At 37.5% G+C, this 27,500-nt stretch overlaps 3 protein-coding genes across 3 annotated transcripts in view; all 3 read left to right on the top strand.

Annotated features, from left to right (window-relative positions):
* The window catches only part of fgf19 (fibroblast growth factor 19), a 4,252-nt gene extending 867 nt beyond the window's left edge, over positions 1-3,385 (top strand). Inside the window, 2 exon segments of the mRNA XM_042485495.1 lie at positions 3,062-3,206; positions 3,209-3,385. Of these exon segments, the coding sequence (XP_042341429.1) occupies positions 3,062-3,206; positions 3,209-3,385 (322 nt within the window).
* Positions 3,386-7,025: 3,640 nt separating this feature from the next.
* vps35 (VPS35 retromer complex component) lies at positions 7,026-24,273 on the top strand. The gene is made up of 17 exons (XM_042490198.1): positions 7,026-7,098; positions 8,888-8,986; positions 9,586-9,682; positions 10,201-10,324; positions 11,738-11,920; positions 12,005-12,224; positions 12,329-12,412; positions 13,441-13,550; positions 14,557-14,653; positions 15,039-15,187; positions 16,069-16,276; positions 17,376-17,531; positions 18,932-19,054; positions 19,142-19,321; positions 20,420-20,659; positions 21,949-22,092; positions 23,143-24,273. The coding sequence occupies exons 1-17, from the start codon at positions 7,096-7,098 to the stop codon at positions 23,320-23,322; spliced, it is 2,397 nt and encodes a 798-aa protein (XP_042346132.1). The 5' UTR covers positions 7,026-7,095; the 3' UTR covers positions 23,323-24,273.
* celf1 (cugbp, Elav-like family member 1) overlaps positions 20,242-27,500 on the top strand; it is a 40,305-nt gene continuing 33,046 nt past the window's right edge. The window contains exon 1 of the mRNA XM_042490210.1: positions 20,242-20,246. The gene's annotated coding sequence lies outside the window, so the exon portion shown is untranslated. The remainder of the gene's footprint in view (positions 20,247-27,500) is intronic.

The following is a 27,500-nucleotide window of genomic DNA, read 5'->3' as shown; positions in this document are numbered from 1 at the left end:
AATGATTAATCATTAATTTAGAAATCAACCTGGGAAGTTTGATGTTATCTATTAGTTAAAATCTTTACCCTTGTGACTTTTTTTAATCTAAAAACATGGAATTATGCAATACACATCTTCAGGCTGTTTTCCCAAAATTAGAATTTTTTCATACTCTGAGCCAAAAATCTCCACTTCAGTAGCACTTTAATACGACAAACTTTTCATTTTGATTCCTGACTATATCTTAGAGGTTTTCGCAGAGGGGTTTGTGTAGATGATATTTAGAAAATACTTTTCCTGCTGTAAATAATCAAATCAGAAAGTTTTGTTGTGGTATATATAAATTAAAAAAACATCCAATTCACCTGCAGTGTCTCCTTTTATGTAAAAAAAAAAAAAAAAAAGGGTGTTTTTTCCCTTTTTATCATCAGACAGAACTCAACAGATTAAATTAAGATCTAAGAATATAAAATGATTAATTGGATAAAACCAGAATGACCAACATGAAACAAATTAAAATGAGTAAATAATCATATGAATGTAGAATAAAATATCAAAATTAATGATCAATGATTAAACATTTACAGTTCAGTGACAAACTAAATAATTTGTGGTTAATGTTACTTCCCACTGTAACAGTGTTATTAGTTTTAGTTTTATTATTATTAATGCCTTTTGAAAATAAGTTTTTTTTTTCATAGTCTCATTATTCACTGTTACATTTTTATTTACTGCGTCACCAGTGCTCACCTCGTCACCGTTCAGCCAGTCACATTTCAGCTGCTCACAGCTCCTGTTAACAAGAGCAACCAAAAGAAAAGAGGCTGACTTTAGATTATTATTATTTATTTTATTTTATTTTTTACTTTTAACAAATGTCTTTTGCCCGAGGAACAACTTTAAAATCACAAAGCTGCAGATTTTAATCTGCGTAACCCAGCTGCTGCTGCTGTTGACACAGGCTCTGTGCTCGGACTAAGTTGCATTTTTATACTTGTTGAGCCAAATAAATTGGCTCGGTAGTTTTTGTGTCAGTGACTCTATATTCTGTATTTGTTTACTGCAGCAGCTGGTTCATAATTACTTGTCTTTGTTGTTATGTTTACCAGCACTTTATTTTAAATCATATTGACAAATCTGCTCTTGGAATATACATATAGACCTAACCCGAACCCTGTAATTCAGCAGCTTTCACCCGATATTTGTAGATAATTCAGACTGTTCACATGCACTGTTTGTACACATACCCTCAAAAAGTATAATGCACCAGAATTCTTATATAACCAACATAATCAGGACGTAACTTTACACAAAGTACATAAAGTGATAATGCCCAAACATGATTGTTTGTCCAAACCTAACCTACATAGTGTTACGTTAAGTGTGTGACTTTAGGTTAACCCTTTGAAACCTGGATCGACATCAGCATGACCAACGATATATATAAATATATATAAAAAGCAGGCACAAAGGGTGGAGGATGGGTCCAACAAACCTGGACTTTCACTCTGGAGCCCGCTATTCACTTACTGTGTGAATGTTGATATATGTGTGTGTGTGTGTGTGTGTTTTTTGTGTGTTATTTTGTTTATTTTTTAATTATTATTATTTTTATTTTAATTGCTTTGGTTGTGGTCTTTTTTGGGTAAATTTCTTGTCACATTTTACTAATTTATTACCTTTTTTCCCCATTTTACTGAAGGAAATCATACCAATTTGCTCAGGTTTTCAAAGGGTTAAGCACTTCCCCTTTAACTGCCACTTCAACGTCTTTATCATGACCGTGAATTTTTAGCTGAAAATCTTTATCCTTGTTTAGGCTTTGCCAGTTTATTTGATTAAATATGACAATTAAAATAACACTTAATCTCACTTATTTTAGCTCACTTATGACAATTGTTGCAACACTAGTGTGATCTTTGATAAATTGCACATTTTCAATTTAGCAATGCAGCAAAAATGAAAATAAACATATTTTCATATGCTGATAATCGGCTCCCATGTTCAGAAAACACTGCACGCCAGTCATTCATTCATTTATACAGACGAGCAGTTCATCAACCTTTGTCCGGTGTGGTGCAGGGTGAGATGTGTTTGCAAAGTGAAAAACCTGAATGAAAAGAGCCAGCAGCAGCAACAACAACCTTGGCCTCTGACTGGCTCTCTTTGGTCAGAGCAAACAGCCGTCGAAGAACTTGCAGCACCATTTACGTATGTTTTTCTGATAAAAGGGGCCTTCTGTCTAAAAACACCAACCATTAAATCATAATTTAGGATCTATTCTGCTGTCTGAGACGCTTTCCAATCCTTATCTATACCTGTGATATGCATAAGAGCCAGCTTCACTCCTAGTTTTATTTATTAATAAAATAAAGTAAAATACAATAAAATAAAATAATAGTTTTGCTGTTACAACACCATGACCTGAATAACCTGCTGGGGGAGGGGGCCATATTTTCTCCCTCCCCTTCTCTGTGCAACATGTGAACATTTCCTGTATTGCAGTATTATATGGCCCAAGATTTACAAAATATATTTAAAAATGTAATAATTTTGGGGCTGCAACCAATTATTGACGGGGTGTTGTTGATTAATTATTTAGTCTATTTCATAAAATCGTTTAAAAAAAAAAGTCCATTAAAATTTCCACAGCCCAAAGTCCAACAAATCCAACAATGTGTATATAAATATATATATATATATATATATATATATATATATATATATATATATATATACACACACACATTATTTTTGTAACAAAGTTTTAAATATATAATTACAATAACTACAAACAGAATTTTCTTCTTTTTTGTTTGTATTTTCCCCCTTTTTTTAAAAAATTTTCAGGTCATTTTCTCGTCACCTTTTAGTAATTTCTTGCAGTTTGTGGGACATTTCTTGCCATGTTGCTCACTGACTTTCTTCCCCATGTTTTCAAAAGAAATCAAACCGATTTGCTCAAGTTTTGAAGGGTTAAGCAGCTGTTAAAGGCGTCTGAAAGCAGCACAAGAAAACAGGTCTCAGATGTGCAGCACTAACATGAATCCGTTTGAACTTGTCCCATCATTCCCAGCACATCTACAGCAGAGAGAGACGACTGCACCTTCAGAGAGCGGATCCTGCCAGACGGGTACAACGTCTACGTCTCTGACAGCCACGGCGCCCTGCTCAGTCTGGGAAACCACCGGCAGAGGTCGCAGGGTCGAGATCGAGGCGCACCGTCTCTCTGGCCCAATTCCTCCCCAGAGTCAGCATCCTGGATCAGGCCTCATCCTCCGGACTGGACGTCCCAGACCAGCCTGGACAGAGCGCAGTCCAACTAGAAGAACCTTTGGATACGATGGACTCGTTTGGGAAGCTCTCGCAGATCATTCACAGTCCAAGTTTCCACAAGAGATGAGACAGCAGTGCGGAGACACCAGTACATGGATGTGTCCACCAGTACACGGATATGTCCACCAGTATAAGGATGTGTCCACCAGTACATGGATGTGTCCACCAGTTCTTGGATGTGTCCACCAGTACATGGACGTGTCCTGGGTGTTACGCTTTGTCTGAGGCCTAAAAATGTGAGTAGATATAGCCAAGGCTGGAGCAGCTACGTGACTCGCCCACCATACCTGCATGTCCGTCCCCTTCGCCACGTGGTCCAGAAGCGGAAGCACTGAAGAGAACGCCAGGTTAGCATTTAGCTTGGCCTTTTACTTACTCACTGCAGGGTCACCATGTGGCAGATAACCGTCATGGTGGGTTCGTTTTGTACTGGCGGGGGGATCAGTTGATCGTGTAGGCTTCAGGCGTACTGTGGCTGCAGCAAAACATGTCTCTGAAAACGTTCACATGTTGTACAACCAGCAACTGACTGCACATTCAGCCACCCTGCACCTGCAAAGGTTGGTGGTGCAACTTCCTGACAGCACCGCCCACATACACGACTCAACAAACACCAAGAGAATTCTCATCTTCCTCCCTAAAAAAAGCCTGTAGGAGGGATGTGTTTGACACTCTGGTTTGTTTGGAAGAAAGACAAAGTGACCAGTAACTAAAGAGGAAACAAGAGTAGCAACTACAGAAACTGGAAAAAAAAAAAAGTTAGATGGTTTGACATGAGTGGGAGAAAGCAAAGTGTCCAAGTTGATGGAGTAATTTATAGCTTTTTAAATATACGAAAATGGTGTGCCACAAGGTTCCATACTAGGTCCTATTTTATTTACAATTTATATCAATATTTTGTGTTGCAGTGTTATTACTACAAAAAAGTGTTTTTATGCAAATGACATCCTTATGTATAGTTCTGCCTCTCCTTAAGAAGTGTGTTTTGGAGCCTTAATCTGCTTTTAATCTCAATTTTTCAGAGAATATAATTCTATCGATAAATGACAGCATAGATTTCAGGTTAATAATCAGATGATTGAACGAGTCCAAATTTACAGATACTGAGATAACCTGCCTTTCAAACATCATATAGAGTGTCCTGCAAAAATATAGAAACAAGAAACAAGGGTTGTTTCTCTTTTGGTGCTAAAAAATAATTAGCTCAAGCAATGCATTTGTCAGCAGTTGATTACTGTGATAAATTTATATGTGCCAACAAATTCATCTTTCTGCACGCATTGTTGCCTTTTGTATGTGAAAGTGAATTTATCTTCTCTACGTAAGAATTGAGCACTGTGCATGATATTAGGTTAAACTGCTTTTACTCCTTTATTTTGGTGTCAGAGTAGACCCACTTTAGTTAGACAACATAAAAAGCACAGGAGACTTTTAAAAACAGTATTTACGACAATCTGACCACTGAATGCACATGTCCAGTTACTGAACACTGCTGATTTTACGTGTTTGTTGTATAATTATTTGGTATATATGCAATCAGACAATTTTCCTATTCTTACTGTTTTCCATTTTATACAAAGTGTGTGTTTTAACACAAAATGTTCTTTTTAATGCAGCGCTAATCTCAGGAAACGCGGAGGAAAAAAGACTTTAGATTCTGGTAAAATGAACAACTACCAAATAGTGAGTTAAAGACATAACTACTTTTACACAGCTGTCAAAAAGTATTGTTTTCTCGTGCAGCTGTATTTATTTGTTTATTTAAATGTTTGCATGTAAATATCTTGTATGTTACATTGAATGCACTTTTTATTTACTGTATGTGTCGTGTTTCCTGTTACATCTGTCAGAATCAGAATTGGCCAATTCTGTGTGCAAATACAAGGATTTTGATTCTGTGTTTTTTTGTAGCTCTCAGTGTACACAGACTACACATACAGAGCCGAACGAGATGAACATAAATATTAGACGACCGTAAACAGTTGACTACCATGTACAGGTATAAATGTATGCATTTAAAAGCAGCCGTTTGCATTGTTTGGTGTTTCATTTGATAGATTTGGAATAAAGTCTTCAAAACAAAGCAGTCTGAGCTGAAAATGTGTGATTAATGCTTAGCAAATTTAGATAATAAATAGATGAATATTTTAAACATACATTACATTTACATTTGCATTATTTTTTACAAAATAATGGAATCTGCAGTTGGTTGACCCCAAATCATATCAGTGTCAGTCACACAAAAATCCTAATATAGCAAAACTCAAAATTTTTCCTGTTTAATTTTGTTAGATACAAAAGTTATAACCCATCTCATAAGTACAGTGTAGAGTGAGTCAGGTGCTAGTGGCGTCCCCAAGGGGTGACCAATGTGTGGTGTTTTAAATTTGAGTAGGCTTGTTCTTACTAAATATCTTGATCCTTACAGTCATTGTACGCCTTCAAATTAACCCTCACCAGGGACTGTTTGGTGCATTTTATGCGCCTCTCATTCATCTTTTTTTATGACTTGTATTATTTCTGGATGTCGTTCTGGGCTTTTGACTTGGAATTTGTAATTTTTAACTTTTTCCACTTAATAGTGTCACTTATAAAAGGTAGAAATCCATATTAATGTTTAGTATTTCTTATCACCTGATTGTGTGTATTTTGAGTATTTGACACTGCACAAAAAAGAATAATGTATAAAAGAAAATCAATGTTGTTGCTAATCACTGACATACCCCAGGCTGTGATCATTAAAAAAAAAAAAAAATTCAATATGTGGCAAGTGGCATCATGACAAAAACCTGGCATTTACGGGGTTAAAACTCTCAAAAACTCATAAAAACTCAGAAAAATAGCTCAGTGAAAGTAGAAAATCATATTAATGTATAGTACTTCTTATCGCCTGATTTTGTGTGCAGAGTGGTATGACTGTGAGTATTTGATACTGCGCAAAAAATAATAATGTATAAAAAACATCAATGTTGCTGCTAATCATGGACATATCCCAGGCTGGGATCATTAAAAAAACCAACTATTTTTACATCTAAAAACACAGTGGCATTATGACACAAACCTGGCATTTTAAGGGATGAAATTCTGAAAATTAATTAATATTTGATATTTATAAATAGTAAATCATATTAATGTATAGTATTTCTTATTGCCTGGTTTTATGTAGAGTGGTATGACTGTGAGTATCTCACACTGCACAAAAAATAACAATGTATACAAAAAAAATCAATGTTGCTGCTAATCATTGACATACCCCAGGCTGTGATCATGTTAAAAAACTATTCAGCATTTAGTATATTGAAAATAACTTTTTTTTGTTTTTACATCTAAAAACAAAGTGGTATCATGACAAAAATCTGGCATTTACAGGGTTAAAACTCTGAAAATAATGAATATTTGATATTTTATAATTAGGACTGATGTTGGTTTCAAAAATCAACCTAATTAAAGCAGTAATGATATTAAATATATAGTATCTCTTATTAACTGATTTTGTGTGCAGAGTAGTTTTGAGTGTGAGTATTTGACACTGCACAAAAATAATAATGTATATAAAAATAGTGTTGCTGCTAATCGTTGACATATCCCAGGGTGTGAAATTTCCTTTGCATGTAAAATATTGAAAACTGTTTAATTTTCAGTGTCCCTCGGTAAATAAACGCGCCCTGGCTGCGCGCTGGCCACGCCTGTCCGCTGATGTGCTGCTGCAGACCGTGAAGGCAGCATTAATGTGTCACATGACAGGCAGCCTCTCCGACTGATACACATCAAATCATCATGGTAGGAGCTTTTACAAACGCCGTACGATCCTCTGCATGTGCATGTTTCCTCAGGACACCCTCTTGGGTTTGATTTGGGTCACTGGAGAAACTAAAATCAGGTGTACCGACCTGAAATCAGCTCTGTGTGCGATGGCCTAACGTCAGACAAGCGGCTAGCTAACGAGCTAACGGGCTGCTACTGATTGAAAGCGAGGTGTTTTAGCTTAACGTTTGTTTTATTAACGTTATCTATAATATATTCTTCATTCGCTGATGTTCCGTGCTACGTGTTGAGTTTATATGTTTTGTGGTTTCCGGGAAAGAACAGGTGACAGCGTGAAACCGATGCTAACTGTTGTTAGCATCCTCTTCCGCTTTGCTGTGTCATATTTCAGTGAAGAAGCTGAATATTTTGGCCTCTCAGCTTCACTTTAACGCAGCGAGAAACTGTGTCAGCTGCTCAGCTGCACACCGACCAAAGGCCGGAGCTCAAATGTTAGATTTCGTACAGATAACGTGAAATTCACGGTTGCTTTTGCCTGCGTCAGCCGTAAATATTTAACGTGTAAAGCTAGTTAATGTACTACATTCATAATAGGGTCGACCGATACTGTTTTTTCAGGGCCGATAAAGATTATCAATACTTAATAACAGTCGATCGGTACTGGTTTTTCATGGATAATACAGATACCGATTACTAGACAAGGCAGCTTTACTTAAATAGCACATTTCATACAACAGGGCAATTTAAAATGTATAAAAACATAATATAAAAGTAATATAAAAACATATTGAAACTTAATATTTGTAGCCAATATGCATCTATGATAAATATTAAAATATTTTAGTCAATATTTAAAATTTGACACTAAACTTTTTTTTTTTTTAAAATGATTCTAGTGACTTTTTAATCAAAACTGAAACTCTAAATATCATATACAGAAAGTTCCCTGCAACTTTTTTTCATAAAGCCATGTGAATAGTGAAATTTAAAAAAAAATAAATAAAAGTCCTCATCATAAACAGAATGTTCCCAGCCAGGTGAATAGTTAAAATTAAATATATAATATATAATATAATTATTATTATAATATAATAATAAATAAAAGTTCCTCCCGTGCTCATACTTTTTTGCATGTATTGCAAACCAGGGGTCGACCGATCTTGGTTTTTCAGGGTCAATGCCAATACCGATTATTAGTACTTAATGAGGCAGATATTTGGAACCAATATGCATTTACAGTAAAAATGACAATATTTCTGTTGAAGTTTTGAATTTTGAATATATAACAAACTCGACTGTAAAAACTTTATTTAAATGCCTTTAGCAAATGTTTCACCCAAACTGAGAATTTCAGCATCACATAATGCAAGTTCCTAGCATTTTTATATATATATATATATATATATATATATATATATATATATATATATATATGTGTGTGTGTGTGTGTGTGTGTATGTATGTATGTATATATATGTGAAAATTTAAAGAAAAAAATCTCCCTAAGGTTTTACGAAGTACAAATTTCTCCCATGCTGACACCTTTTTTCACTTTTTTATTAATAATTTTAACTGCGATTATCAAAATAAAATGCTGATATAGATGAACAGCAAAATGCAAAATATTGTCCCCGATAATCGTCCAGGACAATAATCTGTGGACCCCTAATTGTGTCTGTTTCTTAAAGTTTTGTCTTCAGCAGGACTGTTTGATGGCTTTTTCTTTTTTTATTCATTACTGTGTAAAAACGTCTCGTAGATGGCGTTAAGTTGTGGTTGTTTTTTTTTTTTTTTTATGTTTCAGCCGACCACGCAGCAGTCTCCTCAGGATGAGCAGGAGAAGCTTCTGGATGAAGCTGTGCAGGCGGTCAAGGTCCAGTCGTTTCAGATGAAGAGATGCCTGGTAGGCTGATTGTTTATTCATTTTTTAAGATTATTTTTGGATTTTGCCATTATAGTACAGAAAAGCTATAGCATGAAAGTGGGAGAGAGAGGGGATGACATGCAGCAAAGGGCAGAGGTGGGAATTGAACTTGCGGCTATTACATTTTATTTTATTTTATTAAATTTTTTTTTTTTATTCATGTTTTGTTTATTTTATTACATTACATTTTATTTAATTTTTTATTGTTATTTATTTTTCATTGCATTTTTTATCACATTTTATTTTATTTTATTTATTCATGTTTTGTTCATTTTATAACATTACATTTTATTTCATTTTTTTGTTATTTATTTGTTCATTACATTTTACATTTTATTTTATTTTTCTATTATGGTTGTTTTTTTGTTTCAGTATTTGTTAAAACTGCTGGTGCTCGGCTCTGTTTTGTGTACTGACCTCCACATGAGCAGCTGACCAGGAGCTTTTTCATCCATTTATTTTCGTCTTCGGCATGTGAGAGTGCCGTAGTAAACAGCTGACTTGCTCATTTATGTGCCTCACTCCCGCTTTTGATTATTTTGTGTGTTCATGATGTGACTGTGTTGTGTGCTCTGCAGGACAAGAACAAGCTGATGGACGCTCTGAAGCACGCCTCCAACATGCTGGGGGAGCTGAGGACCTCCATGCTCTCTCCAAAAAGCTACTACGAGCTCTGTATCCTTGATAGTTTCGAGTTATGCAACTGTTGACGGCAGACCTGTTTTGCAGCACCCCTTCATAAATACTGAACAGCCCCTATCTGTAACCACAGACGGAGGCCGGCGTGGCGATGAGGAGCACAGAACGCCGAGTCCAGTTAAAGTCCGACTGAGGTGTTTACGTGGCAGAATAGCTCGACTTCTATTCAGATTATCTGCGTGTGTCCGTCTGATTTAGAGAAATTAGATGTAATCAGGTTCCAGTTTGACTAACATGTTTACGTGTATTTTAAAACTCCAGTTTTAGTTGAATTAACACAATAATTCAATTTTTTCTAACATTTAAACGTACTGAGTGAGCTGCGTATTGGTTTGTACGATCTCTGCAGTATTCTGCCTGAAAACATCGCGTGTAGAAACTTACTGGAGCGCCGAATCTGAAGCTGCTGCACTATTTAACACATTTTACCAGCATTATTTTTGTATGTGGATAAGTCCCGGTGAGTCTGCGGCGATCCCTAACAGTCTTTGCAGACATGGCTATCTCTGATGAACTCCACTACCTGGAGGTCTATCTGACTGACGAGTTCGCCAAAGGACGGAAGGTGGCAGATCTGTATGAGCTGGTCCAGTACGCAGGAAACATCATCCCCAGACTGTGAGTATCACCCCAACCAGGGGTCCACCGATATAACTGAAACCCATTTCCTTCAGTGAAAACATTTATTTATCTTTATTTCACAGTTAAAAAAACAGTAATAACTGGTGTGTGATTTATCCTGCTTTCATGTGAGTGAAGGAAAGTCTGCCAGTCACGAGCAGCAGCAAATGTCGTTATATTTGTGAGGAAAATGTGCCGAGTATTAGACAAATATTTTATCTGTGTACTTTTTTAGAAATAGTGGAGCTGAATTATGTGCTTTTGTTTTATGTAAGCAATGCTTTATTGTTTGTTAAATCATTAAAACTTCATTGCACTTTACAGAAACTCAACACAGTGTCAGTGTAGACTGATGGATCAGTAGTTTTCTATACAGCAAAAAAGTGGAAATAACAGAAAAAAAACTTTTTTCTGTATTTGTAATACTATGTGATTTTAACTAATTAACTAATTTAAAAATATTATCATTATTGTTATTATTTTATTTTTTTTAATCTTTTTTTTATTTACTTCAAACTGTGGTGGCACTACACCTGAGTGAATTTGGGCTTTTTTTCTTCCACACACAAAGGATTTACAATCTGGCAATTTGGGTTTATTGTACATTGAGCATGTCCTAAAGCCTACATACAGCTAAAAATCAGCCCGTGGACCTCCAGCAGAGACCACAGAAGCTTTTTATCAGCTAAATTAATCAAAGTTTTGGCTCTGGGATTAATGAGGATTAATGCTTTGCAAGAAAAATGCCACTTAATGCTCCTGCAGCTGTTTTCATGTTGTCCCACCAGCTTTAATGTTAATCATGACGAGAGCTGACAGTCTCAACGGGACGGACTCACATGCTCTCACATGCACACGGCTGCCAAAACAATGAACAGCGGAGCTCGGATTACAAAACACACACACACACACACACACACACACACACACACACACACGAAGGAGCGTGACTTCATTCTCTGCTCAACACCAAATGTTTCTTGTTTATTAGCTTTATATTATCCCATAATAAGGAGATGAACAAATTAACAAAAAAGTACTTTTTTGATTTTTATCGGATTAATTTAGTAACTGGTTACTGTTTCTGCTCTTTGTTGTCATTTATCTTTTGTTGTATTTTTCTTAAAAAAGTTAATTTAGGGTTTTTCGATTATTTTGTTTTTGTCTTCGTTTTTTTCTTGTTTTTTTTCTATGTTGTTTTCAGGTTGAGCGGGTCTGTTTGAATAAACCTCTGGCTTCTTGACCTCTCGTGACACTTTTTTAATTTTAATTGTGTGCAAATACACATAAACAAAACTACATCAGTGTTCAAAATTTGATCATGTTCAAAATCTCATCCATTAAACCTTTAAAGAATTTGCAATTATGAATTTCTTATGAAGCCTTTTTGTTGTGCTCCTCTCTCCACAGCTACCTGCTGATCACGGTGGGCGTGGTGTACGTCCGCTCCTTCCCGCAGTCCCGTAAAGACATCCTGAAGGACCTGGTGGAGATGTGTCGTGGTGTCCAGCATCCGCTCCGAGGCCTCTTCCTCAGAAACTACCTGCTGCAGTGCACCCGCAACATCCTGCCGGACGACGGAGAGCAGGCAGAGTGAGCCACCTCAGATGGTCGACCCACATTTGTGCCGCAGAGTGTCCGTGTGTTTTTAATAATCTGACGTTCTGAACTCCGCAGGGGGACAGAGGAGATGACCGGTGACATCAACGACTCCATCGACTTTGTCCTCCTCAACTTTGCCGAAATGAACAAGTTGTGGGTTCGGATGCAGCATCAAGGTCACAGCCGAGACCGAGAGAAGAGAGAGAAGGAGCGACAGGAGCTCAGGATCCTGGTGGGAACCAACCTGGTCCGGCTCAGCCAGCTGGAGGGCGTCAACGTGGAGAAATACAAACAGGTGTGTGTTTCTGTTGTTTCTGATAACTGTCACGATGAGATTAGATCCTCGCAGCAGCAATATTTATACACAGTTACACAATTTTGGTTCGTATTTCTCTGCAGATCGTTCTTCCTGGAGTCCTGGAGCAGGTTGTGAACTGCAGAGACTCGCTGGCTCAGGAGTATCTGATGGAGTGCATCATTCAGGTAGACTAAAAGGTTTTATTATTCTAATAACTTTATTTATATAGCACCGTTAAAACAGAGTTTACGAAGTGCTTTGACAGATAGAGCAAAGCAGAAGCAAAAGGGGTTACATGCAGAAGAACTTAAAAATATGAGCCAGACATTAATAAAACAGGCCAAACAAAAGAGAGAACAATTACAGAACAAAAATAACAACAGCAACGAGCCAAACCAGTACGAGTAAATGCTGTTTGAAGAATATTAGCAGAGAACACAGAAATAATTGCACTGATAGTAGAATTAAACACGATCGAGGCAGAATAAAAAAATAAATCAAAAGATACAATAAAATACAAACTAAAATATGTGTTTTATTGTCATCACATTTCATTTACTTTATTTAGGACAAAACACCTTAATCAACATTTCTGTAAATGTGCCAGTGTGTTTTGAAACCTGTAAACTGATCAAATTCACGTAATAACGAGACAAGACACCATAAAGACAGCAGCAGCTACGATACAAAACTGTAGCACAGCAGCAGTACATAGTATTTTTACAAAAAATAAGCCGTGCGCGCAACATGACGCAACAGCACACAAGTAAACATAACATGCAGACATGCAAAGCAACAAGAAACAGCAGCAGACAGAAGCAGAGATAAAGCACTAGAGTCATAACGTAAACCGTTAATAACATGCTAAAAGATGCAGTTTGGCTTTCCAGGTTTGCACAATGAAATCTAATGAAAATGAAATCTATAATATAAACAATACATGATGCATATGAAAGTATAGTTCACAGTACTGTATAAAAACGTGTGTTTTTGAGGTGTTGCAGTACACTGGTTTTGACAGTAACAAATACTGACATTTAAAAATGAAATATTGATTATGTCAATAAGTCATATTTGTATTTATTTATGTTATCTATATCATATTTCATAAATTATCCAGTGCCTTTTACGAAATTTCCATTTCTTTTCACATACTTGTAAAGATCAAAGGTAAGTCCTCTTCTCCTGACATGAAATGGTTTTGTGTTTGAAGGTTTTCCCCGATGAGTTCCACCTTCAGACCCTGAACCCTTTCCTGCGTTCCTGCGCTGAGCTCCATCAACACGTCAACGTCAAGAACATCATCATCGCCCTCATCGACAGGTACGGCTCCACTCACTGTGAAGTCACAGTATCTTCGCAGGTTTTCGTGTTGGGGACAATATAACTGTTTTTTTTTTTAAGTAAAAATTAAAATTACTTCATTTGCAAATGCGACGGTTATGCATCGTTACTATCTCAACAGTTTTCTCCAACGACTGCATCTTTGAGTCATTTCACTGCATAAAGCGTATTGATCGCTCAGCCAGTTTCTCTGTCCCTCTATTCATAATCAGACTACCGCTGCGCCTGTCACACTCACAGCGACAGGGAACACCACGAGACGAATTTTACCCAATATTTATTAACGGTTTTATAGTTCAAGTCGAGCTATGTCAGTGTCGGTGTGCTGCATTAGAACACAAGAGGCGCGTGGTGTTATTTGTGACAGGAAATGGGGGCTAATGCAAAATGACAAAGACACTTCAAATATTTTTTTAATCACTGAGGAGGGAGTCATATTTTTTGTTTTGGCTTAAATTTAAACGGTTGTATTTTCGGACATGTCTACGCGCTGGAGCGGGCTGTCGACATTCTATCGACTACATCTCATATTTCAATCGAGGAAAGGTTATGTAGCAATTGATAATTTTATCGTTTTATCGCCCAGCCCTATATATATAGATATATATACTTTTTTTTTTACGCCAATATTGGCTCTGATAATGCTTCACACCATGATGTAATCCCTGTAATTCTGACTTAAAAAAAACCAACTCATGATTTAAAAAAAAAGGGCCTAAAAATATTGCAATTTGCATCACAATTTTTAAAAAGCTGCCGCAAAATCCGGCACTTCAGGTCGCAGCAATCACAAAAACAGCCCGAGCAAAGCTGGAGGGACCGTAAAACGGACCAGGATCCATGTATACTATGAAAAAGTAATAAAGTGAGTGAACATGTAATTTACAAACGTCCTCTATGCAGGAAAAACGCTGTTCCTCTGTAATGAGTCTTTGACCTGAACAGTGGGAATGCTGTTAGATCTCCTCTGCGTTGTGTTTTTCAGACTGGCTCTGTTTGCTCATCGAGAGGACGGCCCCGGCATTCCAGCTGAGATCAAACTGTTTGACATCTTCTCTCAGCAGGTGGCCACTGTCATTCAGGTACGCAACATTAAATGAACCAGTTCAAAACGCACACACTGGATAATATAAACAATACATTATGCATATGAAAGTATTTTTCACAGTGCTGTACACACTGAAACCTCACAGTCTCATTCACACGGGATTTATTCCTTACAGAGTGCTGAAGTGATTTTTCAATGATCTGCCATTTTATTTCTATCAGGAGTATGTATCTTTTTATATTGGATTTAGGGATGGTAATCAATCATTAAGAATTTAATCTTAAATTAACTGATTGTTAATTTGAACAATAATTGATTAAGGAAAGTGCTGACAGTTTGCATCCCTAACTGGATTTTTCTGCAGCCTGTTTTGACATATTTTTGAAAATTGTGTCTCCACTTTTTTCTTTCTCCTTCAGTCTCGACAGGACATGCCGTCAGAGGACGTGGTGTCCCTCCAGGTGTCTCTCATCAACCTGGCCATGAAGTGTTACCCCGACCGAGTCGACTATGTGGACAAAGTCCTGGAGAGCACCGTGGAGATCTTCAACAAGCTCAACCTGGAACAGTGAGTCCCTGAAGTCCCGACACACTGAAAGAATAAGAATTGTCCCGGTAACAGTGAAAAAACGTGAGACCCAAAAAAGGACATGACCGTAGAGAGGACCTAAAAACAGAAATGTGGAGGGGACAGTCAAGAGAGAGGCGGTAGATTGTTGTTGTTTTTTTCCATTCATATTTTTTAAAACTTTCTTCACTTAACAGTGTGTGTCACCTATGGTCATTAAATCACATGACTCATACATATAAATAGAAAACAAGAAATCACTAATAATAATAATAATAATAATAATAATTATAGTTTGTTTTTTTTATTGAGCATTAAATGAGCAGTCAAAAAAAGCACATCGTAGCCATGATCATTCAGTCAAAGTATGCAGACAGCTACAAACAAACAGATAACCAAAAAAAGAGAGAGAGAGAGAGAGAGAAAAAATAAAAATACAAGTGGCCATTCAGGAACAAGGGTGCATAGAAATTCATCATAATAATAATAATACAATTATATAAACAGAATTAAGCTGAAACAAACAAAAAAACAATGAAAAAATTAAAAATACATGAATAAATAAAAGAAATTTAAAAATCCATATTCCTGCATGTACAGTGTGTGCACCATGATCTACTCTGATCTACAAACAGGAGTTTAGTTCTCCTGTTAAAGTGTATAAACGATTTGCAGTTCACTTCACCATCTGTCCGTTTCAGCCGTTTATTTCGAGTCGTCTCTCCACTTTGCCGCATTTTCAATTCCATGTAAACCTTCTTATCACAAACGTGATCCCAGATAAGACAGAAAAGGGTTTGTAATTAGTGTTTTAATACACTCTTTGCCTCAGACGCTTTCACACATTTATGTCACACTCTCCGCCGTCTTCGCTCCCCCAGCATAGCGACCAGCAGCGCCGTGTCGAAGGAGCTCACCCGGCTGCTGAAGATCCCGGTGGACACCTACAACAACATCCTGACGGTGCTGCAGCTGAAGCACTTCCCCCCGCTATTCGAGTACTTTGACTACGAGTCACGCAAGAGCATGAGCTGCTACGTGCTGAGCAACACGCTGGACTACAACACCACCATCCTGGCACAGGAACAGGTCAGACTCCGAAACACAGAGGCAGCGCGTTTCATCACGCGCGTTCATTGTCCGTCATTTTTACACACTGAAACTCTGCCATAATCTCTTACACCATTTTTATTTAATTTTTAATAATAAAAAGTCATTTAAATAGCATTTTTAATGATAGACATATTTAATATTCATTAAATGTAATATATAATATTCATTTATTATTTATTATTCATTGTAATGTTAAGTCATTTTAATAGAATTTTATTGTATTTTTCTAAGTGATAACAAGTCATATTTAATAGCATTTAATTTCTTTTTTTATGTTAAATAGACATTTAATATTTAATATCTATTTTCAATGATAGGTCACATTTAATAGAATATTTTTTTTTTTTTACTAGTGATAGTAAATCATATTTAATAGCTTTTAATATTTATTTTTTTAAGACAATAAGGCGTATTAAATAGCATTTAATTTTTTAATGATAGACATATTTAATATTTACATATTCATTTTTAATGGTCAGAAGTCATGTTTAATCGAATTTTATTGTATTTTTAAAGAAAATAAGACAATTTATTTTACAGTTTACTCGGACATGGAGACAAAAATATAATAATATACATATAGATTTTTTTTTTTAACTCTTTATGTTCCGCTGAATCCTCAGCTCTTTTCAGCTCTGAAATTGATATTTTAAATGTCATTAAGTACTCAAACTTCAAAGGAAAATACTACTTCAGCCCTTTGAAACTTTAGCTGAAAAACATCGGGAGAATGTAACGTGCAACTTAACAAAACGTGGCCCTAAAGTTAGCAAAAAATAGTTAAAAAGTTACTATGTGAAACAAAGGTTTTAAAAAAAAAAAAAGGTTTTAAAAAAAAAAGGAGCTTAAAAAGTGCTGAAAATTTAAAAATATTTTTTGTAAACAAATCAAACCAAACTGCTCAGTTTTCAAAGGATTAAATATCTTTAGAAAGACATCTGAAAGCAGCAAAAGAAACCTGATGTCGATCCAGGTTTTAAAGGGTTAATTGTGACCGTCTGTCTCTTGCTTGAGCGCCATATTTGACTCGTCTCAGTCCGTCCAATCAAACCTCCTTCCTCCCTGCTGTCTCCAGGTGGACGCCATTTTGAACTTAGTATCCACGCTGATCCAGGACCAGCCAGACCAGCCGGCCGATGATCCAGATCCGGAGGACTTTGCTGAGGAGCAAAGCCTCGTGGGTCGTTTCATCCATCTGCTGCACTCTGACGATCCGGATCAACAGTATCTGGTGGGTTTTTCATTCAGCATTCAAACAGTCAGTGAGCTGCAGACATCGTGCTGCTGCTTTACTTTAAATGACAGAATATTTTTGGAAATCATGCTGTTTTGTTTCTTTTTTAAAGTATTTTTAAAAAACTTAAGTACTTATTTATAATTACACACCGTTCATTGAGCCTCGTGCAGAAACGTTCTCTTAAATTTCTCCTATATTTTCCTGTAATTTTCCTGTAAGAGAAAATATAAGAGAAGTGAACTTCAGATTCACCAAACGCTCTGAACCACCCAAATCTGCTCTGAGCAGGTGAGCTCAGTGATGACTCCCTCTGATCGTAAGTCACCTGTCCGCTCAGGTAACGCCCCCCAAACACCATAAAAGGGCAGGTTCAGTGCCGTGTGCAAAGACTCTGACGCGTGAAAAAGACTGAGGACATGACGCCAAAAAAAGGCTGAAAGAAGAAGTGAAACTGAAATTCAGTTTAATAAGCTTAAACAAAGTAAATATGATTTTAGGGAAATGCATTGAAGTATTAAAAGTAAAAGTACACACGCACAAAGGTTCAAATAAATTAAATCAAAATATTCAGAAGAAAAAGCAGCAAGTCCTCAAACACAGTGAAGTGTTTTTTGCATTAATAATGTGTTAAACAATGATTAAAATAGTTGACAGTTAATTTTCTAATTGAATAAATGATTCAGTATATTTTCATACTTTTGATTTGTGCGTAAAAATCGTAATTTTTAAAGTGGTTATCTAATAATAAAAGTGGAGTAAAAAGAACAATATTTCCCTCTGAAGTGTAGTGGAGTAGAAGTCAAACGTGGCGTTTGATTAAAATACTCAAATAACATAAAAGTCCCTCAGATTTGTACTTGAGTACAGTTTGAGTAAATGTACTTAACTGAAATTACAGTAACTGGGATCAATGCACCGAATATAGTCGTATTTGTTTAGCCCTGAAATGTAATAATCCAGTCATTATTATTACTCTAAAACATTTCAGTTTGAATAAATGATATTTCTGCATTTTTTTAATGTTTCTTAAATATAAAACTCATTTTTTCATGTGTTGGACAACAGTTAATGGTCTGAAAATGAGATGTTTGTCTGGTTACTTTCGACCGCTCGGAAAATTTTCTCTTTAATCTGAGAGAAAAGCAAAAATAAGAAGACTTTGGTGACTCCCCAAAATGAATGAGCACTAACAACATGAGGAAAAATCCTGGACACGTGTGTAAATAAGAGAAAATGTATTCATATATTGTTTCTTGCGTGAGGTGCATTAATTTACAGAAATGACCTGAAACCAGAATCTTTTTTTCTTGATATTTCTGTAACTTTGTTATTGATGGAGCAGGCTGTGTTCGCTGTCGTCGCTGTTGTTTATTAACGATCTGGTTCGCGGTCAGATTCTGAACACGGCTCGGAAACACTTCGGCGCAGGCGGAAACCTGAGGATTCGTTACACGCTGCCTCCTCTGGTGTTCGCCGCGTACCAGCTGGCCTTCAGATACAAAGAAAACTCCTCAGCGGTGTGTAGAAATACTTTTTTACTAAATCTTACATTCTTTTACTTCACCTTCTGTCCTTCCTGTTAACCAAAATCCGTCTCCCATCAGGACGACAAGTGGGAGAAAAAGTGTCAGAAGATCTTCTCCTTCGCCCATCAGACCATCAGCGCGCTTATCAAGGCGGAGCTCGCTGAGCTGCCTCTGCGACTCTTCCTGCAGGGGGCGCTGGCTGCGGGCGAGATCGGCTTCGAGAACCACGAGACCGTAGCTTATGAGTTCATGTCGCAGGTATGTGACGGCGTTTTAAATAAAAACTGCCTCTGAGTCTGTGGAGGATTCAGGCTCACGCTGTTTATACAGGCTGCAGAACAAGCAGCCGTTTACGCGGCACGAGTGTTGATTTCACCGCCGAAAATGATTAATCAGCAGCCTTTTTTTCCACGAGGAGAGTCGCCGTGCTGTATGTGAACAGTCAGCGCCGTTTTCATCAACAGCCGGAAGTTTAGACCGAAACAGCAGCTCTGTTAGGACCCGAGGTTCGACCTCCAGACGAACACGTTTCAGATTCAGACAGAATTCAGGCTTTATTATTATCTTTATTATTATTTATATTTCTGCTGAAAGTGAGATCAGTAAGTCAGAGTTTACAGTGAACGCGGAAACTAATCCCAGTCGTCTCATTTTAGTAATTTGTGGTGTTTGAGGCCTTAAATAGATTTTGAGCTTTTCAAATTGAATTTTGGACCTTTTTTTTTTCTTTGTCTCTAAATATTTTTTCATACGACTTGTCACCGTGATTCTTATTTCTGGATTAGTTTAAATACCAACAAAACCAAAAACATAAAAAATGTCATGAGTTTTTGTCGACTAAAATGTTTCGATTTTTCATAGAAGAATAAAAATGACAAAAATGTGACTAAAACGAATAAACATTTTCATCTCCAGACTCGCTGCCACAGTCAGCGCTGCTTAAACTTTTGCTGCTGTTTGTCCTTTTGCTGTCGTCATAACAACGTTACACTTCTGTCCTGCGTGCACACTGCAGCCTTTTGATTGTTTTTGTGGATCCGTGTACACGACGATCATTCTCACAATTTTATCACAAGAACGCAGATTTTTTTTTAAATGCGAAGATTTTCCCCATTTTAGTCGGGCTGTTCTCGTTCACACGTGGCCTAAAGTTTACAGGAGCACAGGTGTGAAAGTGACGCGGGTGAAGATAAACTCTCTGCAGCTGCCTAAACGATGTGATGTTTTAGCATTTTGTCTGGTTCATATTCCTCTCCCCCTCTTTGCTTCTCCATCCTCCGCTTCTGTAATCCAAAGCAAATTTCTTTCCTGTGAAAACTCATTTGGCAATAAATCCTCTCCTGACTGTGATTCCAGGCGTTCTCTCTGTACGAGGACGAGATCAGCGACTCTAAAGCGCAGCTGGCGGCCATCACGCTGATCATCGGGACCTTTGAGCGAATGCGATGTTTCAGCGAGGAGAACCACGAGCCGCTGAGGACTCAGTGCGCACTGGCCGCCTCCAAACTGCTGAAGAAGCCCGACCAGTGCCGAGCCGTCAGTATCTGCGCCCACCTCTTCTGGTCCGGACGCAGCACCGACAAAAATGGGGAAGAGGCAAGTCTGATAAAGTTTTATGTGCTTCTCATTCTTCTTTTTTTTGATAATTGTGTGTGTGTTGATGCATGTGTCCTAAATGTCCAGATTGTGTATTTGAGTGTAATCAGTGAATTTGCAGCTCAGCTCCTACAATAAGTCTAAAATACACTGTGGAAACTAAATAGTTACATTCAGACTGTTCAGGTCCAAAAATGCTCCATTGAAACCCATTCAAACTGACATTTTTGATCCCACAGCCATCAGAGCAGAAAAACAGGACTTGTATTATTTCTGGGTGTCATTCTGGGCTTTTGACTCTGAATTTGTCATTTTGACTATTTTCCACCTGATGAGGTCATTTTGACCATATTTGGCATATGGAGGAAATACATGCTATTTCCACTAGGTGACCTGTCACAGTCAATGTAGCTGCTGATCAGTGACATATCCCAGACTGTCAGCAGCTACACTCACACACTGACATATCCCAGACTGTCAGCAGCTACACTCACACACTGACAGATCCCAGACTGTCAGCAGCTACACTCACACACTGACATATCCCAGACTGTCAGCAGCTACACTCACACACTGACATATCCCAGACTGTCAGCAGCTACACACTGACATATCCCAGACTGTCAGCAGCTACACTCACACACTGACATATCCCAGACTGTCAGCAGCTACACTCACACACTGACATATCCCAGACTGTCAGCAGCTACACTCACACACTGACATATCCCAGACTGTCAGCAGCTACACTCACACACTGACATATCCCAGACTGGGATCATTATTGAAAAATCTACTTAGCATGTAGTATATTGCAAATAATTCATTTTTGTGAGTTTTTTCATCTAAAATCACAGTGACAAAAATCTGGCATTTAAAAGTTTAAAATTCTGAAAATAAATGATTTTTTAAATTTATGATTTTGGCTGATGTTTGTTTAAAAATATAACTCAATGAAAGTAGAAAATAATATTAATGTCTACATTTTTTTAAAGCTTGATTTGGAAAGCTTATTTTGTGCGCAGAGTGATACAAGTGTGTGTGATATTAAAGTGTGCCCTAAGGGTTAATTAGAAAAAGCCCTTGTCGTGCTTTTATTCATTTTGTATTAGTTTTTAATATGTTTTTTTGCTGTTTTTGGGGCTTTAACTGCGATGTAACGTCAACATGGGTTAGGGTTAGGGTTAGTTGTTTTATGTTTCGATCAACAACGATCATCTTTCATTAAAAATATATCTGACAGTTACGCAGCAAGTTTGCGTGATCATTAATCGATGTTGCCTCTTTAGATCCGTGACGGTAAGCGGGTGATGGAGTGTCTAAAGAAAGCCCTGAAGATCGCCAACCAGTGTATGGACCCGTCGCTGCAGGTCCAGCTGTTCATCGAAATCCTCAACAGATACGTCTGCTTCTACGAGAGGGAAAACGACGCGGTGAGACACTTCGAATAACAAACATTTACAAGGTTAAATCCTCCGGGAACCCAGATCGCCAAAAACTTTCTTAACGTGTAATTCAGGGTCTCACATGCACGAGAAAAAGAATCGAAAATGATCAGACGTTCAAAGCCAAACTTTCAACACTGTCATTTTCGCTTTTTCACCTGAAGCTGGGCTGGTTTGTGTTTATCCCCGAACCGACTATAAACAAAGACTGTCCAAAATTCACAGTCAGCTTTCAATAATTTAACATGTTACACTGAAAGGTCCTTTCAGGACTGTTGTCCAATTTTAAGAGGTTTCTAATTTTTAAAACATTTCCAGGATTTAAGGACTTTTCTTTGATTTTAAAACGTTTTAAAGATTTTAGGACAATTCTTGGATTTTCTGACTATTTTAATATTTTGGAAGTTTCTTAGATTTAAGGACATTTCTTATATTTTTTTTTAAACTTTTTTAATATTTTAAGATGTTTTTAAGATTTTAGGACGTTTCTACTATTTTTGGATATCTGTCTGATTTTGTGATGTTTCAAAGATTGTAGGAGTTTTTTAGGACTTCTCTAGAAATTTAGGACATTTCTCTGATTTTAGGATGTTTCTAGAAATTTAGGACATTTCTTGGAATTGAGGACTTTTTACTATCATTGGATTTTTATAATATTTTAGGACCTTTCTCAGAGTTTGAGACATTTCTTAGATTTTAGGACATTTCTACTCTTTCTGGATATTTTCTGATTTTAGGACGTTTCTCTAATTTAGGATGTTTCTAAGATTTTCGGATGTTTTTTTAGATTTTAGGACATTTCTGTTTGTGGGCTGTCTGTAGAAATTTAGGACATTTCTCTGATTTATGATGCTTCCGTAGATACTTAATGAGACACTAAACTTTGATATAATTTGTGCATTTTTATTGTTTTAAGGCACGTTTCCAGAAGCTTTACGACACGCTCGGTTTGTCATTTTGCCTCTGAACGATGTGAACGTCGTCCATAAAAACTGTGTCAGTGTCCCGCTCTGACTCTGTCCGTCCTCCTCCGCCCAGGTGACTGTCCAGGTATTAAACCAGCTGATCCAGAAGATCAGAGAAGATCTTCCCAACCTGGAGGCGAGCGAGGAGACGGAGCAGATCAACAAACACTTCCACAACACACTGGAGCACCTCCGCCTGCAGAGGGAGTCCCCCGAGTCCGAGGGCCCCGCCTACGAGGGCCTGGTCCTTTAAAACGACGGCAGGTTGGAGGGATGTGAAGTCCATCCGTAGATGTTTCACTGTATTATGAATATACAACACGAGAACACACGAAACCCTCTCCTGTAGGCCGGGGATAAAAATAAATGTCAAGCGGAGCTAAAAGAACTCGTTTTATTATCCTTTTTTTTTTTTTTTTTTAATCATTTCCTGCTCACTGTCCCTCGGCGGCAGAGCTGCTCTCTGCAGCAGCTCGGACATGTTATGTTTTAAGAAGCCGGAAACTCTGCACTTAGCTTCAGCGTGCACTCGTGGCGAGTCGTAGGCGCCTTTTCCTTTTCCTGCTTGACTAATCTTTATCATTTTGTCAATAGTAGACTGACTAGCTGTTGTAGGTGTTTCCTCTGAGCCGTCACCTGTTCACACCTTTCCATATCGAGACGTGAATGTACCCGCGTGAGCGTAACACAGCTACAGCCTCGAGTCGCGGTGCTCCAGCCGTGTCGAGCTAGTTTCCACCCCCGAATAGTCCGCGCTGATCTGAGGGACGGCTGAAAACAGGCCGGGACCAAACTAACTGAAGACCAGACGAACAGAAGCTTATGCAAACTTTGGCCTCGCAGGAGCGGCACTAAACTACATTTTGTCATTTAATAATTGTGCAGCTTTTTGCATGAACCTTAATTCATCCGCCATCCCCGCCGGGCTGCAACGAAATTACAAATAACCTCACACATTTAGTAACGTGCAGGCGGGGGACTTGTCCTATTTTTCCAGAGGAGCTTCTCATACTTAAAGGGATAGTTTAGATTCTTTGAAGTGGGGTTGTATGGGGAACAAGGGTTCATGGAAAACCTGGAAAATTGTTTTCCAGGCTTTGAGCAGTCGTTGAATAAGTAAAAAGCATTGAAAGTTATGGAAAAGTCTTTGAAACCTCAGCAAATCTGCTCGATTTCTTTCATAAACTGGAAGAAGGCAAAGAGCAACTTATAAGAAATTTGCAATAAATTAGTAAAAAGTGCAAGAAAATTACCTGAATATATGCAAAAAAAATTAAAAACCGAAACAAACAACAAAATGACCTGAAAAAATCCTTAAAATAATAATAATTCAGTAACGTGTAATTCTGATAATTAAGAAAATAAAAGTTTTCAATATTTTCAGTCTGTTAATTTCCTGAAATTTGCAGGACATTTCTTTTCATTTTGCTCATTGCTGTTTTTCAAAAGATATCAAACTAATTTGCTCAGTGCTCAAAATACCCAATCCAGGTTTCAAAAAATCACTAAAAGTTGTGGAATTTTGTCGTGTCAAATAAAGTTATTAGTAATCGTGCGTGAATAAACTTCCAGGTAATGTAACGTAACAGAAAATTTATTTTACGTGAAGTCGCTCTCATGCGCGTCGACGTATGACAGCGTTTTTCTATCGACACGTACGTTTATTCATTCCCTCCCTTCAGTGTGCCAGCTGAAATCATGTTCGAAAAACACCAGACAAGTAAAATAAAATGCATACGAACCTCATACGCTTCCAAAAATCTGAACTGTCCCTTTAAGCATCTTTTTAATAACATCAGACGTGTCTCCGTCTCTCTGTGGACGCCACATTTCCTGTATTTTTTAGTTTCTGGACTGTTTGCAGACGGATGGACACGTTCAGACCTGCAGCGTGTGTCTGCATGCTTTAGTGTGCTCGTACTTTAAGGCCTGGTTTTCAGCTCCCTCACTAACTACAGTTATTTTTTTATGATTTCGGTGAATTCCCGTTGCTTGATGACACTGTCGTTTGGGATTGTGGGTGGGGGGGGCGCAGCTATTCCTCAGGATTGTTGACGAGTTGCCATACTGAGTACCTCATGATGTACACGTTTGCTGCAGCATCTGACAGTGTCTGCTGATCTCTTCTTTTCTTCGCTGTTCTTGTTGATTTGTCGGAGGCGGTTTGGACGACTTCCTCTCCCCTTTTAATTCTGTGTGTAAACCCACTTGTAAATCAGATAAAGAAAAGCAGATTAAATAGCAATTATCATTGTCATTTGCAGAAATAAAATTGAAATTAACAATACATGTTTGCATTTTGTTTGAGTTAATTTGATATATTGAGGGACTTCCATATCATACAATAATCTGTGTGATCTTAACTTTTACTCTGCGTGTGTTTCTTAAATTATCGCAACATAAATCTTAAGTTACTTAACGAAAAGTGTTGATATTTTTCAACTGAGACCCTTTTTTCTCATGTTTTGGTGTCGAAGTGACTAATGTTTCAAAAGTGGTCCAGTGAGCGAGAGCTGCATTCAGCGGCGAAAATTCACCATGAAAATAAAATGAGTCACACTGGGACTTTTTTGTACTTTTAGCATCAAAATAAAGCTTATTTAATTAAAAAAAAGTGTCAGTGAAGGATCCCCCACACCCCTGACAGAGGTCCTAGCTAAGTCCCTAATGTCCTAAAATCCTATAAATGTCCAAAATCCTAGAAATATCCTAAAATCATATGCATGTCCTTAAGTCTGAGAATTGTCCTAAAATCCTAGAAATGTCCAAAATTTCTAAAAAAAAAATAAATTCTAAAATCATATAAACGCCCTATGTGTCCCAAAGTGTCCCAACATGTTAATAAATTTCTAAAATCATAAATGCCCTAAGAAGTTAGAAACTGCATTAAATCTTAGAAATATCCAAATTTTCTAGAAACATTATAAAATCATATAAACAGCGTAAAATCAGAGAAATGTCCTAAAATCCTGGAAACTTCTTAAAATCCTAGATATCCCCTAAAATCCTAGAAACTTCTTAAAATCCTAGAAACATCCTAAAATTCAAGAAATGTCCAAAAAATTCTATAAACATCCTAGAATTTAAGAAATGTAATTTTAAAAAATCCTAGAAACTTCTTAAAATCCTACAAATGTTTTAAATTCCTGGATGTTTCCTAAAGTCCTAAATCTGTCTTAAAATGAATTGAAACGTCCTAAAATCCAAGAAATGTTTTTGTTTTTTTAAAAAAATTCTAGAAACATCTTAAAATTTTAGAAATGTTTTAAAATCCTAGATATTTCCTAAAGTCCTAAAACTGTCGAAAATTCCTAGAAAAAAAATAACAAAAAACAAACAAACAAACAAAAACACAAAAACAAAAAACTACTACTACTAATTACTAGAAACTACTTAAAATTCAAGAAATGTCCTAAAATCTTAGTAAAATGAATGGGGCTTCTGCGACTGGCCCCTGGCCTCCTGTCATTTAACAAAAGTGGCCCCCAAACAAAGCACGTTTTGTCTCCGTGCTCTACGCCCCTGATGTTGACAACCAGACTGTGAAGTCTGATATTTACTCTTTTTCTGCGGGAGCCTGAACGCACCGCGGCAGCAGCAGCAGGAGTCTGTCTGCGCATGCTCGCGGTTTTAGCTCTATCACTGGACTGTAACGTCTGTGTGTGTATGTGTGTGTGACAGAGAGTGTGTGTGTGCGTGTGTGTGTGTGTTGCTAAACGGTGTGTTGTCCCCTCTCACCGCTCTGTGTCTCCGGGCCGCCGGTGTTCGTGTCTCTGGATCGGGTCTACAGCCGTCCATGAGTCCGGGACTCGAGTTTTAAGCTCCGCTCAGCTTTCGGCGAGTCGCCGCAGGAAACGGATATGTCGGCGAATAAAACAAAGAAAGTCAAAATGGCCACGAAATCTTGTCCTGAATGCGACCAACAGGTGAGGGGGACACGTTTCCCACTTCTGGACATCGTTGCTGGTTTTGAGCTCTTTGTATTGTTTGTAATGTTGTCGGTGAGAGACACATTTAGCGCCATTGCTGTCCTCTTCAGAGACAGGATGTCTGTCTGTGTGCGCCGCGTTAAACCTCAAAATCACCAAATTTCACTCTGACGACCAACAACTTTACAGAAAGCCTAAATGTCCCCAAAAATCTCGATTTTAATGCACGTATGTACACACATTTCACTGCACAAGCCTACATGTAAAAGCCCGTCTCGGTTTTATGATCTTTATGTAAATCTGCGCTTTAAAATGGTAAATATTTGCTGTTGTGGTGAGCCCGTGAAGCGCAGCGCAGCGCACAGTTTAACGCTTTAAAAGTGAAAATAACACAAGCGCTAAATCCACTTTGGTGAGTTTGTGTCCCGAACTGAAGATTTGTGCAAATTTCATCCAAATATAGGACCTTCAATTATTTCACAGCATGTCAGTTTGCCCATAA

This window comes from Plectropomus leopardus, chromosome 1 (genome assembly GCF_008729295.1).
Source record: "Plectropomus leopardus isolate mb chromosome 1, YSFRI_Pleo_2.0, whole genome shotgun sequence".
In the NCBI taxonomy this organism is placed as follows: Eukaryota; Metazoa; Chordata; class Actinopteri; order Perciformes; family Serranidae; genus Plectropomus; species Plectropomus leopardus.
The sequence above is the reverse complement of the archived record's forward strand: the minus strand, read 5'-3'. Positions and strand labels throughout refer to the sequence as shown.

Coding starts and splice junctions, on each gene's coding strand:
- vps35 (XM_042490198.1), top strand. Junction 10,325..11,737: donor GGAAACATCATCCCCAGACT/GTGAGTATCACC, acceptor CTCTCTCCACAG/CTACCTGCTGATCACGGTGG. Junction 13,551..14,556: donor ATCATCGCCCTCATCGACAG/GTACGGCTCCAC, acceptor TGTGTTTTTCAG/ACTGGCTCTGTTTGCTCATC.